Genomic DNA, 19,110 nt, shown 5'->3' on the forward strand with positions numbered 1-19,110 from the left:
GAGAGAAGGAAACAGAGAGACAGGGAAACAGAGAGACAGGGAAACAGAGAGAGAGAGGACAGTAATCAGTAAAAGGATCAAATGTCATGAATCAAAGTAAATTTTTCTAACAAAAACATTAAACAGATCTACCTATTCACCAGATCTACCTATTCACCAGATCTATCTATTCACCAGATCTATCTATTCACCAGATCTACCTATTCACCAGATCTATCTATTCACCAGATCTATCTATTCACCAGATCTATCTATTCACCAGATCTACCTATTCACCAGATCTATCTATTCACCAGATCTATCTATTCACCAGATCTACCTATTCACCAGATCTACCTATTCACCAGATCTATCTATTCACCAGATCTATCTATTCACCAGATCTATCTATTCACCAGATATACCTATTCACCAGATCTATCTATTCACCAGATCTACCTATTCACCAGATCTACCTATTCACCAGATCTATCTATTCACCAGATCTACCTATTCACCAGATCTACCTATTCACCAGATCTACCTATTCACCAGATCTATCTATTCACCCCATCCACTTTCTCCCCTCCCTCTCCTACCCTCTCTTTCTCCCCTCCCTCTCCTACCCTCTCTTTCTCCCCTTCCTCTCCTACCATCTTTCTCCCCTCCCTCTCCCACCCTCTCTTTCTACCCTCCCTCTCCTACCCTCTCTTTCTCCCCTCCCTCTCCTACCCTCTCTTTCTTTCCACCCTCTCCTACCCTCTCTTTCTCCGCTCCCTCTCCTACCCTCTCTTTCTCCCCTCCCTCTCCTACCCTCTCTTTCTCCCCTCCCTCTCCTACCCTCTCTTTCTCCGCTCCCTCTCCTACCCTCTCTTTCTCCCCTCCCTCTCCTACCCTCTCTTTCTCCCCTCCCTCTCCTACCCTCTCTTTCTCCCCTCCCTCTCCTACCCTCTCTTTCTCCGCTCCCTCTCCTACCCTCTCTTTCTCCCCTCCCTCTCCTACCCTCTCTTTCTCCCCTCCCTCTCCTACCCTCTCTTTCTCCCCTCCCTCTCCTACCCTCTCTTTCTCCCCTCCCTCTCCTACCCTCTCTTTCTCCCCTCCCTCTCCTACCCTCTCTTTCTCCCCTCCCTCTCCTAACCTCTCTTTCTCCTCTCCCCCTCTCTCACCTCTGGTGGCCTCTGAAGCTCCACACATGAGTTGGTAGAAGATGTGGAAGGTCCTTTCATCTTTGGCCTGGCGGATCGCCCTCGACTTCTCCAGCAGGTCTGAGGTCAGGGGTAAAGGAAGGGTTCAATAGCCCCAGACACTAACCTAAGGGCAGTTTTACATCCCCTGCTTCCCTGAGCTGACCCCTGTGTGTAGGGCAACTTCTACCTGATGACAGATTAGCAGTGACCCACCAGTGAGCATACTAATGAGTTACAACAGTAATATTTAGGTTGGGACTCGAAACAGAGTCTGACTGCAGAGGAAGGATACAGGTCTCAATGTTGGCACCGACAATGTATCCAGCCACGTCAAAGTTAATACGGATGAATTTGCCCTGAGAGACAAGAGGAGAAGAAATGTGGCAGTTGATGATTAACATATTAATGAAAAAATGATACAAACTCAACAACAAACACTGTAAATAAAATTACAGCCAATTAAAAATATACTGTAGATCTTATCTGGGATCAATCTAGATATTAATACATTCTTACAAATCTGGAGGAGTTGTCGTTCTTGACGGTCTTGGCATTTCCGAAGGCCTCCAGGATGGGGTTGGCCTGTAGCAGCTGTCTCTCTAGCTCCCCCTGGAGGACAGGACAGGCACCGCATCAACACTGGGACATGCATCACAAAGCAACTCCACAACCCAAAATACTGTTCCCCCAATCCCAGTAGAAAACAGGGGAGACCAGACTCATCAGCCAGTAAACAAGGCAGTAACCCAGTGGTCTCAACTCTGATTTTCAAGATACAGTCTGTAGTAGCATCTCAACAGGATGAGCCCAGAGTAATCTAGAGATAAATAGCTTTTCATGTGTTCTCTTACAGACATTTTCAACATCTAGCCATCTAACATATGCCAGCCAAGGTGCCAGACTTTATGCATTCAACGACTCTACGTTGGTGCCTTGCCAAGACCTCGGCCAGACCTTGGCGCGACAACGACTAAGTGGCTTAAGCAGAAACCAACTAGCACAGAGGCTGTGTAATAGCCTGTCCCTGTGCTGTTGCACTATTTCACATGGATTTATCGTGTCAGTTGAGAACCACTGCGTTAGATCAGAAAGTATGGCCGCAGATGCTAGCTCTAGCTTTAGCTACACAGTGGCTCAGGCTATAACTCTACTAGCTCTATAGCTTTAAGTACAGTAGCATTAGCATTAGCTAGGGAGCTACTGGAGGTGGATTTAAAAGCGGCAGGTAAAGAACGCCAGCCAAGCAGCACTCAAAGCTACACGCAGCAAGAAGCCAGGGCTTTGCATGGGAACAAAGCTCAGACTGCCAACAATGCACATACGACTAGACAAAGCACCAAGTGCACACGCACGCAACAACACACGCACATAAAAAGCACGCACACACACAGACAGGTATGTGTGGAGACTCCTGGACAGCCAGAATGTATGCTTAACTATTCTACATGGTAAATGCCTGGTGTATTAGGGCATCATTCACAGGTGTGGCCACCAGAATGAAGCATTGAGCTCATTCACAGTAAAGGGAGGATGGAGAGGGAGGTCTATAGTCCGGTGCTATAGCAGATCAGAAAAGACTGGATAGGTGTAATCACGAAGGTGATGGCTCTATCTAAGCGTCCAAAGGGTTTAGGGGAGTTTCCACCTCTCTGGTTTTCAGATCGGTGATTGTTTTAAGACCAAGCTTTTGTGCATCATCAGTGAATTCCAAATCTTTCCTTCACCGATGAGGGGAATGATTCTGAGACCCACCTATGGGCGGGATTAACACCAGCTGTCAATAAGGAAACTAGAGCATTTTCATTGGGCAACTGTATATGGTTTGACAATTGACAGGTCGTTAATCCAGCCAATCAGGACGTTGAGAGAGATTCATAGACCCGCCCATCACCACTTATTCTAGCACCCATTGGGTGTTGCTACAGATATACCGTACAGTAAAAAGCCAAACACCCATAGACCCCAGAGAACAGCAGGGCTTTCATTCAGGAGACAGCAACTTTTCAGAACATTCAGACAGAAATGTATTGTCTAAAACAGACAAGATTCTCTCTTATACTGAACAAGATAATTATGTCTGCTCTATACATTCTACATCTATCTGCAATTCTGCAATGTCTTACCTCAATCAGCCCACAGTGGTGATAATAGTCTTTATACTTTATATTATACTCACATATTGCACACTCTGAGAGATTGAGAAAAACGGGAAGGTTAGGAGAATCAACGGATGAGACAAACAAACAACAAAAGACAACAACAGACCAATGAATGCAGTACAAACAAAAACAAAATGCTAGACAGGTATGGAGGAACACATCAGTAATGGTGTTGTTAAAGGATGTTAGTCTGGAGCATAAACCAGAATCGGTAGTTGGAACAGAAGAGAAGGAAAGAGGAGAAGACAGGACAGGATAGAGCCCACTCACCCTGTTCACCATGGAACTGCCCCGGGGCAACGACCTACTGCCATCCATCTGAACACGCAGGAGAGAAGGAGAAGAAAGAGGGGGAGGTTGGAGGAGAGAGGGTAGGAGAGAATGCAAAATCAAGAGGGAGGAGGGAGAGAGGGAGGAAAGGACAGGAGAAAGAAGAGAAGGAAAACAGTAGAAAAAGGGGAGGATAAGGGGCAGTAGGGGGAGGAGAGTACATGAGAGGGGGAATGAGAGGAGAGGGCAGGGAGAGAGGAGAGGGCAGGGAGAGAGGAGAGGGCAGGGAGAGAGGACAGGGCAGGGAGAGAGGAGAGGGCAGGGAGAGAGGACAGGGCAGGGAGAGAGGAGAGGGCAGGGAGAGAGGAGAGGGCAGGGAGAGGGGACAGGGCAGGGAGAGAGGACAGGGCAGGGAGAGAGGAGAGGGCAGGGAGAGAGGAGAGGGCAGGGAGAGAGGAGAGGGCAGGGAGAGAGGACAGGGCAGGGAGAGGGGACAGGGCAGGGAGAGAGGACAGGGCAGGGAGAGAGGAGAGGGCAGGGAGAGAGGAGAGGGCAGGGAGAGAGGACAGGGCAGGGAGAGGGGACAGGGCAGGGAGAGAGGACAGGGCAGGGAGAGAGGAGAGGGCAGGGAGAGAGGAGAGGGCAGGGAGAGAGGAGAGGGCAGGGAGAGAGGACAGGGCAGGGAGAGGGGACAGGGCAGGGAGAGAGGACAGGGCAGGGAGAGAGGAGAGGGCAGGGAGAGAGGAGAGGGCAGGGAGAGAGGACAGGGCAGGGAGAGGGGACAGGGCAGGGAGAGAGGACAGGGCAGGGAGAGAGGAGAGGGCAGGGAGAGAGGAGAGGGCAGGGAGAGAGGAGAGGGCAGGGAGAGAGGACAGGGCAGGGAGAGAGGAGAGGGCAGGGAGAGAGGACAGGGCAGGGAGAGAGGACAGGGCAGGGAGAGAGGAGAGGGCAGGGAGAGAGGAGAGGGCAGGGAGAGAGGAGAGGGCAGGGAGAGAGGAGAGGGCAGGGAGAGAGGAGAGGGCAGGGAGAGAGGACAGGGCAGGGAGAGGGGACAGGGCAGGGAGAGAGGAGAGGGCAGGGAGAGAGGACAGGGCAGGGAGAGAGGAGAGGAGCAGAGAGACAGGAATGATTATAGAGGTCACTCTATAATGATTCCTCCAGCAGCACTTGATCAGCAAGAAGAACAGTAGTAGACAGGAAGTCATGGAGTAGTAGCAACATGTAGTGTAACGCTAAATGTAGCAGTACACCTTGTTTCAACCATAGTTTCAATATACACCTTTAATACAACTTCATAACAAGTCATAACAAGTCATCCCTACACCCTCTCGTTCTTTCACTTTCTTCCTGCCTTATTCTCTTTCCCCATCCACTCCCTCAGTCAGGACAATAAACATCATCCATCAATCAATCAATCCACTCCCTCAGTCAGGACAATAAACATCATCCATCAATCAATCAATCCACTCCCTCAGTCAGGACAATAAACATCATCCATCAATCAATCAATCCACTCCCTCAGTCAGGACAATAAACATCATCCATCAATCAATCAACCCTCTCCCTCAGTCAGGACAATAAACATCATCCATCAATCAATCAACCCTCTCCCTCAGTCAGGACAATAAACATCATCCATCAATCAATCAATCCTCTCCCTCAGTCAGGACAATAAACATCATCCATCAATCAATCAATCCTCTCCCTCAGTCAGGACAATAAACATCATCCATCAATCAATCAACCCTCTCCCTCAGTCAGGACAATAAACATCATCCATCAATCAATCAATCCTCTCCCTCAGTCAGGACAATAAACATCATCCATCAATCAATCACAACTCTCCCTCAGTCAGGACAATAAACATCATCCATCAATCAATCAACCCTCTCCCTCAGTCAGGACAATAAACATCATCCATCAATCAATCAATCCACTCCCTCAGTCAGGACAATAAACATCATCCATCAATCAATCAACCCTCTCCCTCAGTCAGGACAATAAACATCATCCATCAATCAATCAATCCTCTCCCTCAGTCAGGACAATAAACATCATCCATCAATCAATCAACCCTCTCCCTCAGTCAGGACAATAAACATCATCCATCAATCAATCAATCCTCTCCCTCAGTCAGGACAATAAACATCATCCATCAATCAATCAACCCTCTCCCTCAGTCAGGACAATAAACATCATCCATCAATCAATCAACCCTCTCCCTCAGTCAGGACAATAAACATCCTCCATCAATCAATCAATCCTCTCCCTCAGTCAGGACAATAAACATCATCCATCAATCAATCAACCCTCTCCCTCAGTCAGGACAATAAACATCATCCATCAATCAATCAATCCTCTCCCTCAGTCAGGACAATAAACATCATCCATCAATCAATCAATCCACTCCCTCAGTCAGGACAATAAACATCATCCATCAATCAATCAATCCACTCCCTCAGTCAGGACAATAAACATCATCCATCAATCAATCAATCCACTCCCTCAGTCAGGACAATAAACATCATCCATCAATCAATCAACCCTCTCCCTCAGTCAGGACAATAAACATCATCCATCAATCAACCCTCTCCCTCAGTCAGGACAATAAACATCATCCATCAATCAATCAATCCTCTCCCTCAGTCAGGACAATAAACATCATCCATCAATCAACCCTCTCCCTCAGTCAGGACAATAAACATCATCCATCAATCAATCAGCCCTCTCCCTCAGTCAGGACAATAAACATCATCCATCAATCAATCAACCCACTCCCTCAGTCAGGACAATAAACATCATCCATCAATCAACCCACTCCCTCAGTCAGGACAATAAACATCATCCATCAATCAACCCTCTCCCTCAGTCAGGACAATAAACATCATCCATCAATCAATCAATCAATAAACCCACTCCCTCAATCAGGACAATAAACATAATCCATCAATCAACCCTCTCCCTCAGTCAGGACAATAAACATCATCCATCAATCAACCCACTCCCTCAGTCAGGACAATAAACATCATCCATCAATCAACCCACTCCCTCAGTCAGGACAATAAACATCATCCATCAATCAATCCTCTCCCTCAGTCAGGACAATAAACATCATCCATCAATCAATCAACCCTCTCCCTCAGTCAGGACAATAAACATCATCCATCAATCAACCCACTCCCTCAGTCAGGACAATAAACATCATCCATCCATCCTCTCCCTCAGTCAGGACAATAAACATCATCCATCAATCAACCCACTCCCTCAGTCAGGACAATAAACATAATCCATTAATCAATCCTCTCCCTCAGTCAGGACAATAAACATCATCCATCCATCAATCAAACCTCTCCCTCAGTCAGGACAATAAACATCATCCATCAATCCTCTCCTTCAGTCAGGACAATAAACATCATCCATCAATCAACCCTCTCCCTCAGTCAGGACAATAAACATCATCCATCAATCAAACCTCTCCCTCAGTCAGGACAATAAACATCATCCATCAATCAACCCTCTCCCTCAGTCAGGACAATAAACATCATCCATCAATCAAACCTCTCCCTCAGTCAGGACAATAAACATCATCCATCAATCAACCCTCTCCCTCAGTCAGGACAATAAACATCATCCATCAATCAATCCTCTTCCTATTCTTGTCCTTCTTCATCCAATTCATCTCTTTCCTCACATCTTCTTCCCCTTCTCTGTCTTTGTCTCCTAACCAAGCTCTCCTTTCCTCCTCCTCTCCCCCTCCCCCTCTCCCTCTCTCTCTCCTTCCCCAGTTTACCTGTGAGGCCTCCTTGTTTCTACCCAGAGTTCCAGTCTTATGGGACGAGGCCACATGAGCCAGATACTGGATGACTTTCTTAGTGTTCTCTGTCTTCCCTGCGCCAGACTCTCCGCTGGAACACACACACACACACACACACACACACACACACACACACACACACACACACACACACACACACACACACACACACACACACACACACACACACACACACACACACATAAACCACATCTCGTTTCACAAGGGTCCTCCATAAAAACACACATATACAGCCTAGTTATGAAGGACATATAAACACAACACAAACACATATAACAGAAAGGACACTATACACACGTGTAGGCCACCAGTGAACAGCGGAACCATGCAGTGTATTCCTCTATACACAGAGAGCAGGTGTGTAGGATACAGACACTAGTCATTGTGTTGCTGTTGGATGGGAATAAAGGAGAATACAGGAGAAATACAGGGGAACTAAATATACTTCTAGTGTTGGAGGGGGACTGGGCTGTAAAAGGCTAAAAACAGGATCCTAACAGAAACTAAGCTATACTCAGCTTCAGTAATCTAAACTGGGATCATTTACCATGGTGAGAATACAGACAGACGACAGACAGACAAGACAGGCAGCCAAGACAGGCCAACAGACAGACAAGGCAGGCAGACAGACAGGCAAACAGACAGGCAAGACAGGCAGACAGACAGGCAAACAGACAGGCAAGACAGGCAGACAAGACAGGCAGACAGACAGGTAGACAGGCAGACAGATATATAACCCCAGGTTACTCACGTGCAGAGGATAGATTGATCTTCTCTGTCTGTGAGAGAATAATAATAAAAGCAGAAAATGTTAGTCTTTCATATTACCCATTGAACAGTACTACCTTCACTTCTTACACCAGTAATCACTGTAACAGTACTACCTTCACTTCTTACACCAGTAATCACTGTAACAGTACTACCTTCACTTCTTACACCAGTAATCACTGTAACAGTACTACCTTCACTTCTTACACCAGTAATCACTGTAACAGTACTACCTTCACTTCTTACACCAGTAATCACTGTAACAGTACTACCTTCACTTCTTACACCAGTAATCACTGTAACAGTACTACCTTCACTTCTTACACCAGTAATCACTGTAACAGTACTACCTTCACTTCTTACATCAGTAATCACTGTAACAGTACTACCTTCACTTCTTACACCAGTAATCACTGTAACAGTACTACCTTCACTTCTTACACCAGTAATCACTGTAACAGTACTACCTTCACTTCTTACACCAGTAATCACTGTAACAGTACTACCTTCACTTCTTACACCAGTAATCACTGTAACAGTACCACCTTCACTTCTTACACCAGTAATCACTGTAACAGTACCACCTTCACTTCTTACACCAGTAATCACTGTAACAGTACTACCTTCACTTCTTACACCAGTAATCACTGTAACAGTACTACCTTCACTTCTTACACCAGTAATCACTGTAACAGTACTACCTTCACTTCTTACACCAGTAATCACTGTAACAGTACTACCTTCACTTCTTACACCAGTAATCACTGTAACAGTACTACCTTCACTTCTTACACCAGTAATCACTGTAACAGTACTACCTTCACTTCTTACACCAGTAATCACTGTAACAGTACTACCTTCACTTCTTACACCAGTAATCACTGTAACAGTACTACCTTCACTTCTTACATCAGTAATCACTGTAACAGTACTACCTTCACTTCTTACACCAGTAATCACTGTAACAGTACTACCTTCACTTCTTACACCAGTAATCACTGTAACAGTACTACCTTCACTTCTTACACCAGTAATCACTGTAACAGTACTACCTTCACTTCTTACACCAGTAATCACTGTAACAGTACTACCTTCACTTCTTACACCAGTAATCACTGTAACAGTACTACCTTCACTTCTTACATCAGTAATCACTGTAACAGTACTACCTTCACTTCTTACACCAGTAATCACTGTAACAGTACTACCTTCACTTCTTACATCAGTAATCACTGTAACAGTACTACCTTCACTTCTTACACCAGTAATCACTGTAACAGTACTACCTTCACTTCTTACACCAGTAATCACTGTAACAGTACTACCTTCACTTCTTACATCAGTAATCACTGTAACAGTACTACCTTCACTTCTTACATCAGTAATCACTGTAACAGTACTACCTTCACTTCTTACACCAGTAATCACTGTAACAGTACTACCTTCACTTCTTACACCAGTAATCACTGTAACAGTACTACCTTCACTTCTTACACCAGTAATCACTGTAACAGTACTACCTTCACTTCTTACATCAGTAATCACTGTAACAGTACTACCTTCACTTCTTACACCAGTAATCACTGTAACAGTACTACCTTCACTTCTTACACCAGTAATCACTGTAACAGTACTACCTTCACTTCTTACACCAGTAATCACTGTAACAGTACTACCTTCACTTCTTACACCAGTAATCACTGTAACAGTACTACCTTCACTTCTTACATCAGTAATCACTGTAACAGTACTACCTTCACTTCTTACACCAGTAATCACTGTAACAGTACTACCTTCACTTCTTACATCAGTAATCACTGTAACAGTACTACCTTCACTTCTTACACCAGTAATCACTGTAACAGTACTACCTTCACTTCTTACACCAGTAATCACTGTAACAGTACTACCTTCACTTCTTACACCAGTAATCACTGTAACAGTACTACCTTCACTTCTTACACCAGTAATCACTGTAACAGTACTACCTTCACTTCTTACACCAGTAATCACTGTAACAGTACTACCTTCACTTCTTACACCGGTAATCACTGTAACAGTACTACCTTCACTTCTTACACCAGTAATCACTGTAACAGTACTACCTTCACTTCTTACACCAGTAATCACTGTAACAGTACTACCTTCACTTCTTACACCAGTAATCACTGTAACAGTACTACCTTCACTTCTTACACCAGTAATCACTGTAACAGTACTACCTTCACTTCTTACACCAGTAATCACTGTAACAGTACTACCTTCACTTCTTACACCAGTAATCACTGTAACAGTACTACCTTCACTTCTTACACCAGTAATCACTGTAACAGTACTACCTTCACTTCTTACACCAGTAATCACTGTAACAGTACTACCTTCACTTCTTACACCAGTAATCACTGTAACAGTACTACCTTCACTTCTTACACCAGTAATCACTGTAACAGTACTACCTTCACTTCTTACACCAGTAATCACTGTAACAGTACTACCTTCACTTCTTACACCAGTAATCACTGTAACAGTACTACCTTCACTTCTTACACCAGTAATCACTGTAACAGTACTACCTTCACTTCTTACACCAGTAATCACTGTAACAGTACTACCTTCACTTCTTACACCAGTAATCACTGTAACAGTACTACCTTCACTTCTTACACCAGTAATCACTGTAACAGTACTACCTTCACTTCTTACACCAGTAATCACTGTAACAGTACTACCTTCACTTCTTACACCAGTAATCACTGTAACAGTACTACCTTCACTTCTTACACCAGTAATCACTGTAACAGTACTACCTTCACTTCTTACATCAGTAATCACTGTAACAGTACTACCTTCACTTCTTACATCAGTAATCACTGTAACAGTACTACCTTCACTTCTTACACCAGTAATCACTGTAACAGTACTACCTTCACTTCTTACACCAGTAATCACTGTAACAGTACTACCTTCACTTCTTACATCAGTAATCACTGTAACAGTACTACCTTCACTTCTTACACCAGTAATCACTGTAACAGTACTACCTTCACTTCTTACACCAGTAATCACTGTAACAGTACTACCTTCACTTCTTACATCAGTAATCACTGTAACAGTACTACCTTCACTTCTTACACCAGTAATCACTGTAACAGTACTACCTTCACTTCTTACACCAGTAATCACTGTAACAGTACTACCTTCACTTCTTACACCAGTAATCACTGTAACAGTACTACCTTCACTTCTTACATCAGTAATCACTGTAACAGTACTACCTTCACTTCTTACACCAGTAATCACTGTAACAGTACTACCTTCACTTCTTACACCAGTAATCACTGTAACAGTACTACCTTCACTTCTTACACCAGTAATCACTGTAACAGTACTACCTTCACTTCTTACATCAGTAATCACTGTAACAGTACTACCTTCACTTCTTACACCAGTAATCACTGTAACAGTACTACCTTCACTTCTTACACCAGTAATCACTGTAACAGTACTACCTTCACTTCTTACATCAGTAATCACTGTAACAGTACTACCTTCACTTCTTACACCAGTAATCACTGTAACAGTACTACCTTCACTTCTTACACCAGTAATCACTGTAACAGTACTACCTTCACTTCTTACATCAGTAATCACTGTAACAGTACTACCTTCACTTCTTACACCAGTAATCACTGTAACAGTACTACCTTCACTTCTTACACCAGTAATCACTGTAACAGTACTACCTTCACTTCTTACATCAGTAATCACTGTAACAGTACTACCTTCAGTCTTACATCAGTAATCACTGTAACAGTACTACCTTCACTTCTTACATCAGTAATCACTGTAACAGTACTACCTTCACTTCTTACATCAGTAATCACTGTAACAGTACTACCTTCACTTCTTACATCAGTAATCACTGTAACAGTACTACCTTCACTTCTTACACCAGTAATCACTGTAACAGTACTACCTTCAGTCTTACATCAGTAATCACTGTAACAGTACTACCTTCACTTCTTACACCAGTAATCACTGTAACAGTACTACCTTCACTTCTTACACCAGTAATCACTGTAACAGTACTACCTTCACTTCTTACACCAGTAATCACTGTAACAGTACTACCTTCACTTCTTACACCAGTAATCACTGTAACAGTACTACCTTCACTTCTTACACCAGTAATCACTGTAACAGTACTACCTTCACTTCTTACATCAGTAATCACTGTAACAGTACTACCTTCACTTCTTACACCAGTAATCACTGTAACAGTACTACCTTCACTTCTTACACCAGTAATCACTGTAACAGGGGGATCGATACACTTGTCAATCTATCTCAGAGAACCTGACTGAAACACAAAGGCTGTCAGTGTGTGTGTGATTTCAACAGCTCTCACTGAGCAGCATTGTCGTGTAGTGAGGAGGAAGGAGGTCAAAGCCACAGAAGTGGTCTCTCCAGACAGACCTCAGACCTCTGCTCCAGCCCACACTGCAGACACCAACACAATGGCCTGACCTTGTCTGTTACATTTTTGGTGTGTTTGTTTTAAAGGTTTCCTCGGAACCACAGACACACACACAGAGAGGCAAGCACACACACACACACGCACGCACAAATGTGCACAGACATGCATGGACACCGGTCATACTGGTTCAATTATCAATAGGATCACAGATCACGGACACACACCTGTCACATTGAAAGAAAGAAAGAATAAGAGAGAGAGAGAGAGAGAGAGAGAGAGAGAGAGAGAGAGAGAGAGAGAGAGAGAGAGAGAGAGAGAGAGAGAGACAGTCTTGTCGTCTAATGAATTGACTTCGGGGCAGAAACGTTGCTCAATCTGTCTCTAACCGGTTTAAATGGAGGAGTGGAGCAATCAGTGTCTGTTTGTCACGCTCCTATCATAATACATGTGGCGTGGGAAAAGTCCTTTGGAGCACCAAGAGATTCTCATTGCCAATGTTTCCATATGCTTCCACAAACTACGATCCGGAACGATGGGAGTCTGCCTACGGCCTGAAACTGAGCAAGTCTGTCTGCATTCTGGAGGACAGTAGACCGGAGCCAGAACCACCTCCTGTATAGGTGGGTTGGGGAGGGGGGGTGTAGCACAAGTGCCGTCGGTGACGGCAGCCACCCTCCCTTCCCTCCCTTTAGTTTAGGGGGATTTTTGTTGTTGTTGTTTTTATTTCTTTTATTTATGAGGTGCATCCGGGGTCTGCACCTTTAGGGGGGGGGGTACTGTCACGTCCTGACCAGTATAAGGGTTATTTGTTATTGTAGTTTGGTCAGGACGTGGCAGAGGGTATTTTGTTTATGTGGTTCGGGGTGGTGATTTATGTAGTAGGGTGTTTGATTTATTATTTCCGGGTTTTGGTCTATGTTCTATGTTTTGTATTTCTATGTTCTTTCTGGTTTGTGGTATTTCTATGTTTAGGTTGATGGGGGGTTGGACTCTCAATTGGAGGTAGGTGCTTTCTCGTTGCCTCTGATTGAGAGTCCTATATATGGGTAATTGTTTGGTGTAGTGTTGTGGGAGATTGTTTCTTGTTTTGCCTGTGTGAGCATGACAAGACTGTTTTGTTGTTCGTGAGTTCTTCTTTTTGTTATTTTGGTGTTCACTTTGTTTAAAAATAAATACAAGATGAGCATCCACATTCCTGCTGCGTTTTGGTCCTCTATTCCCGACGACAGCCGTTACACATATGCATTGGTTGCGTAACCCCTTAGCGCGTCCACTTACGGTGCTCAGAATGACAGAAATCCCATTTAGATTATGGTAATTCATCAGAACAAAACATGCAACTCCTGTAATGAATTATCCCCAAAAAATACATTTTCAGGCCTCCCGCAGCGGTGTAAAGCACTGCATCGCAGTGCTTGAGGTGTCACTACAGACCCGGGTTCGATCCCGGGCTGTGTCACAACCGGCCGTGACAGGGAGTCCCATAGGGTGGCACACAATTGGCCCAGTGTCGTCTGGTTTAGGGGAGGTTTTGGCCGGGGGGGCTTTACTTGGCTCATCGTGCTCTAGCGACTCCTTTTGGCGGGCCGGGCACCTGCAGGCTGACTTCGGTCGTCAGTTGAACGGTGTTTCCTTCGACACATTGGTGCAGCTGGCTTCCAGGTTAAGCGGGAGGGTGTTAAGAAGCGCGGTTTGGCGGGTCATGTTTCGGGGGACGCATGACCCTACCTTAGCCTCTCCTGATTTCATTGGGGAGTTTAGCGATGAGACAAGATCGTAATTGGATCGCAATTGGATATCGAGAAAAAGGGAAATTAAAAAAAAATCTCTGTTAGAAACTTAGAAAGAGGGTGAATCAAAAGATGCAACAGCTAGGATGGGTTGCTAATATGACTAGGATTGTGCATTTGGCTTCAGGACAACGAAGGAAAGTTGATATGAAAACCAATAGAACAGGAGAGAAATAGCATATGAGGAAGTCCTTCACAGGCAGCGTGTGTGGGAAAAGGCGGAAGTTTAAATACACCTTAGTCGGAAGTTTAAATACACCTTAGCCAAATACATTTAAACTCAGTTTTTCACAATTCCTGACATTTAATCAGAGTAAAAAGTCCCTGTCAGTTAGGATCACCACTTTATTTTAAGAATGTGAAATGTCAGAATAATAGTAGAGAAAATAATTTATTTCAGCTTTTATTTCTTTCATCACATTCCCAGTGGGTCAGAAGTTTACATACACTCAATTAGTATTTGGTAGCATTGCCTTTAAATTGTTTAACTTGGGTCAAACGTTTCGGGTAGCCTTCCACAAGCTTCCCACAATAAGTTGGGTGAATTTTGGCCCATTGCTCCTGACAGAGCTGGTGTAACAGAGCCCACGCATTTTCAGTTCTGCCCACAAATTTTCCATGGGATTGAGTTCAGGGCTTTGTGATGGCCACTCAAATACCTTGACTTTGTTGTCCTTAAGCATTTTGCCACAACTTTGGAAGTATGCTTGGGGTCATTGTCCATTTGGAAGACCCATTTGTGACCAAGCTTTAACTTCCTAACTGATGTCTTGAGATGTTGCTTCAATATATCCACATAATTTTCCTGCCTCATGATGCCATCTATTTTGTGAAGTGCACCAGTCCCTCCTGCAGCAAAGCACCCCCACAACATGATGCTGCCACCCCGTGCTTCCCGGTTGGGATGATGTTCTTTGGCTTGCAAGCCTCACCCTTTTTCCTCCAAGCATAACAATGGTCATTATGGCCAAACAGTTCTATTTTTGTTTCATCAGACCAGAGAACATTTCTCCAAAAAGTATGATCTTTGTCCCCATGTGCAGTTGCAAACCGTAGTCTGGCTTTTTTATGGTGGTTTTGGAGCAGTGGCTTCTTCCTTGCTGAGCGGCCTTTCAGGTTATGTCGATATTGGAATCGTTTTACTGTGGATATAGATACTTTTGTACCTGTTTCCTCCAGCATCTTCACAAGGTCCTTTGCTGCTGTTCTGGGATTGATTTGCACTTTTCACACCTTCCTGAGCGGTATGATGGCTGCGTGGTCCCATGGTGTTTATACTTGCATACTATTGTTTGTACAGATGAACGTGGTACTTTCAGGTGTTTGAAAATTGCTCCCAAGGATGAACCAGACTTGTGGAGGACTACCATTTTTTTTCTGAGGTCTTGGCTGATTTATTTTGATTTTCCCCATGCTGTCAAGCAAAGAGGCACTGAGTTTGAAGGTAGGCCTTGAAATACATCCACAGGTACACCTCCAATTGACTCAAATGATGTCAATTAGACTATTAGAAGCTTCTAAAGCCATGACATAATTTTCTGGAATTTTCCAAGCTGTTTAAAGGCACAGTCAACTTAGTGTATGTAAACTTCTGACCCACTGGAATTGTGATACAGTGAATTATAAGTGAAATAATCTGTCTATAAACAATTGTTGGAAAAATTACTTGTGTCATGCACAAAGTAGATGTCCTAACCGATATGCCAAAACTATAGTTTGTTAACAAGAAATTTGTGGAGTGGTTGAAAAACAAGTTTTAACGACTCCAACCTAAGTGTATGTAAACTTCAGACTTCAACTGTTGATGAATGTGATTGAAATGTGATTGAAAGAACCAGAATTTTCATCTGTATATTTTCGACAGTTTTTATTTGTCGGCTTTATGTATTTTTACTTAGTTGACAACGGTTGCATTGGCCATCTCTGGGCTGCATGGCCATCTCTGAGTTCCATGCGCTCATTTAGGCTATTAAGCCGCCAATGATCACAGTGTAGCCTCTCAATGTGTCCATAAGGCAGAGGCTGGTGCTCTCGCATTAGTAGAATTTTTACTTTTAGAGTTTTATCATTTTAATTCATATTTTTATGATTAACCACGTGACAATGATTTTGAGAAATGAAAACATTATTATTGAAATGAAACTGTTCCACGAAAATGCACGTATGAAAATCATAACAAATTGCTTTGATATGGCGTAGATGTGAGGGGGTCAGGGGTTAGAGGTCAGGGGTTAGGGTTACCTTGTAGCATGCTGCGGTAGGCAGCCTCTGATATAGCGTAGATGTGAGGGGGCATCTCATGGCGTTTCTTCCCTCGGTACATCTCCACTATAGACTCTGTGTAGATGGGCAGGTTCTTATAAGGGTTGATCACCACACAGAACAGGCCCGAGTATGTCTGCAAACACACACACACACACACACACCCAGGATAGATATACACAAAGTTCAATGATAACTAAAATACCATGCTTAATCTCAACGACCCATGCCCTCCCAATGCCTAGCCCCAACCATTAAGCCAGGTAATGTCATATCACACACACACACCTAATCTGAGTCATATAACAGCTACATTAGGAGAGGGAGGGTCAATCCCGCCCAACATTCACCCCATATTAACCTACAGTATGAGTAGGACCCATTAACCTACAGTATAAGTAGGACCCATTAACCTACAGTATGAGTAGGACATATTAACCTACAGTATGAGTAGGACACATTAACATACAGTATGAGTAGGACATATTAACCTACAGTATGAGTAGGACATATTAACCTACAGTATGAGTAGGACCCATTAACCTACAGTTTGAGTAGGACACATTAACCTACAGTATGAGTAGGACACATTAACCTACAGTATGAGTAGGACCCATTAACCTACAGTATGAGTAGGACCCATTAACCTACAGTATGAGTAGGACCCATTAACCTACAGTATGAGTAGGACACATTAGCCTACAGTATGAGTAGGGCCCATTAACCTACAGTATGAGTAGGGCCCATTAACCTACAGTATGAGTAGGACACATTAACCTACAGTATGAATAGGACATATTAACCTACAGTATGAGTAGGACACATTAGCCTACAGTATGAGTAGGACCCATTAACCTACAGTATGAGTAGGGCCCATTAACCTACAGTATGAGTAGGACACATTAACCTACAGTATGAGTAGGACATATTAACCTACAGTATGAGTAGAACACATTAACCTACAGTATGAGTAGGACCCATTAACCTACAGTATGAGTAGGGCCCATTAACCTACAGTATGAGTAGAACCCATTAACCTACAGTATGAGTAGGACCCATTAACCTACAGTATGAGTAGGACATATTAACCTACAGTATGAGTAGGACACATTAGCCTACAGTATGAGTAGGACCCATTAACCTACAGTATGAGTAGGGCCCATTAACCTACAGTATGAGTAGGACCCATTAACCTACAGTATGAGTAGGACATATTAACCTACAGTATGAGTAGGACACATTAACCTACAGTATGAGTAGGACATATTAACCTACAGTATGAGTAGGACCCATTCACCTACAGTATGAGTAGGACACATTAACCTACAGTATGAGTAGGACACATTAACCTACAGTATGAGTAGAACACATTAACCTACAGTATGAGTAGGACACATTAACCTACAGTATGAGTAGGACACATTAACCTACAGTATGAGTAGGACACATTAACCTACAGTATGAGTAGGACCCATTAACCTACAGTATGAGTAGGGCCCATTAACCTACAGTATGAGTAGGACCCATTAACCTACAGTATGAGTAGGACCCATTAACCTACAGTATGAGTAGGGCCCATTAACCTACAGTATGAGTAGGACACATTAACCTACAGTATGAGTAGGACATATTAACCTACAGTATGAGTAGGACCCATTAACCTACAGTATGAGTAGGACATATTAACCTACAGTATGAGTAGGACACATTAACCTACAGTATGAGTAGGACACATTAACCTACAGTATGAGTAGGACCCATTAACCTACAGTATGAGTAGGACATATTAACCTACAGTATGAGTAGGGCCCATTAACCTACAGTATGAGTAGGACATATTAACCTACAGTAAGAGTAGGACATATTAACCTACAGTATGAGTAGGACATATTAACCTACAGTATGAGTAGGGCCCATTAACCTACAGTATGAGTAGGACCCATTAACCTACAGTATGAGTAGGACCCATTAACCTACAGTATGAGTAGGGCCCACTAACCTACAGTATGAGTAGGACATATTAACCTACAGTATGAGTAGGACACATTAACCTACAGTATGAGTAGGACCCATTAACCTACGGTATGAGTAGGACCCATTAACCTACAGTATGAGTAGGACCCATTAACCTACAGTATGAGTAGGGCCCATTAACCTACAGTATGAGTAGGACATATTAACCTACAGTAAGAGTAGGACATATTAACCTACAGTATGAGTAGGACATATTAACCTACAGTATGAGTAGGACCCATTAACCTACAGTATGAGTAGGACATATTAACCTACAGTATGAGTAGGACACATTAACCTACAGTATGAGTAGGACATATTAACCTACAGTATGAGTAGGACATATTAACCTACAGTATGAGTAGGACAC

The 19,110-nt window shown here is 43.5% G+C and overlaps 1 protein-coding gene across 5 annotated transcripts in view; it reads right to left on the reverse strand.

The window, feature by feature from the left end:
* The window catches only part of myh14 (myosin, heavy chain 14, non-muscle), a 75,874-nt gene that overhangs the window by 40,463 nt on the left and 16,301 nt on the right, over positions 1 to 19,110 (reverse strand). For all 5 annotated transcript variants that reach the window (XM_082975556.1, XM_082975558.1, XM_082975555.1 and 2 more), the window contains exons 4-10: positions 16,707 to 16,863; positions 8,182 to 8,209; positions 7,386 to 7,500; positions 3,596 to 3,643; positions 1,683 to 1,775; positions 1,459 to 1,522; positions 1,146 to 1,244 (exon numbers count right to left, since the gene is read on the reverse strand). In XM_082975556.1, the coding sequence (XP_082831682.1) occupies positions 1,146 to 1,244; positions 1,459 to 1,522; positions 1,683 to 1,775; positions 3,596 to 3,643; positions 7,386 to 7,500; positions 8,182 to 8,209; positions 16,707 to 16,863 (604 nt within the window). The remainder of the gene's footprint in view (positions 1 to 1,145; positions 1,245 to 1,458; positions 1,523 to 1,682; positions 1,776 to 3,595; positions 3,644 to 7,385; positions 7,501 to 8,181; positions 8,210 to 16,706; positions 16,864 to 19,110) is intronic.

The sequence above is a fragment of the Salmo salar genome, chromosome 05 (genome assembly GCF_965601325.2).
Source record: "Salmo salar chromosome 05, fSalSal1, whole genome shotgun sequence".
Lineage (NCBI taxonomy): Eukaryota > Metazoa > Chordata > Actinopteri > Salmoniformes > Salmonidae > Salmo > Salmo salar.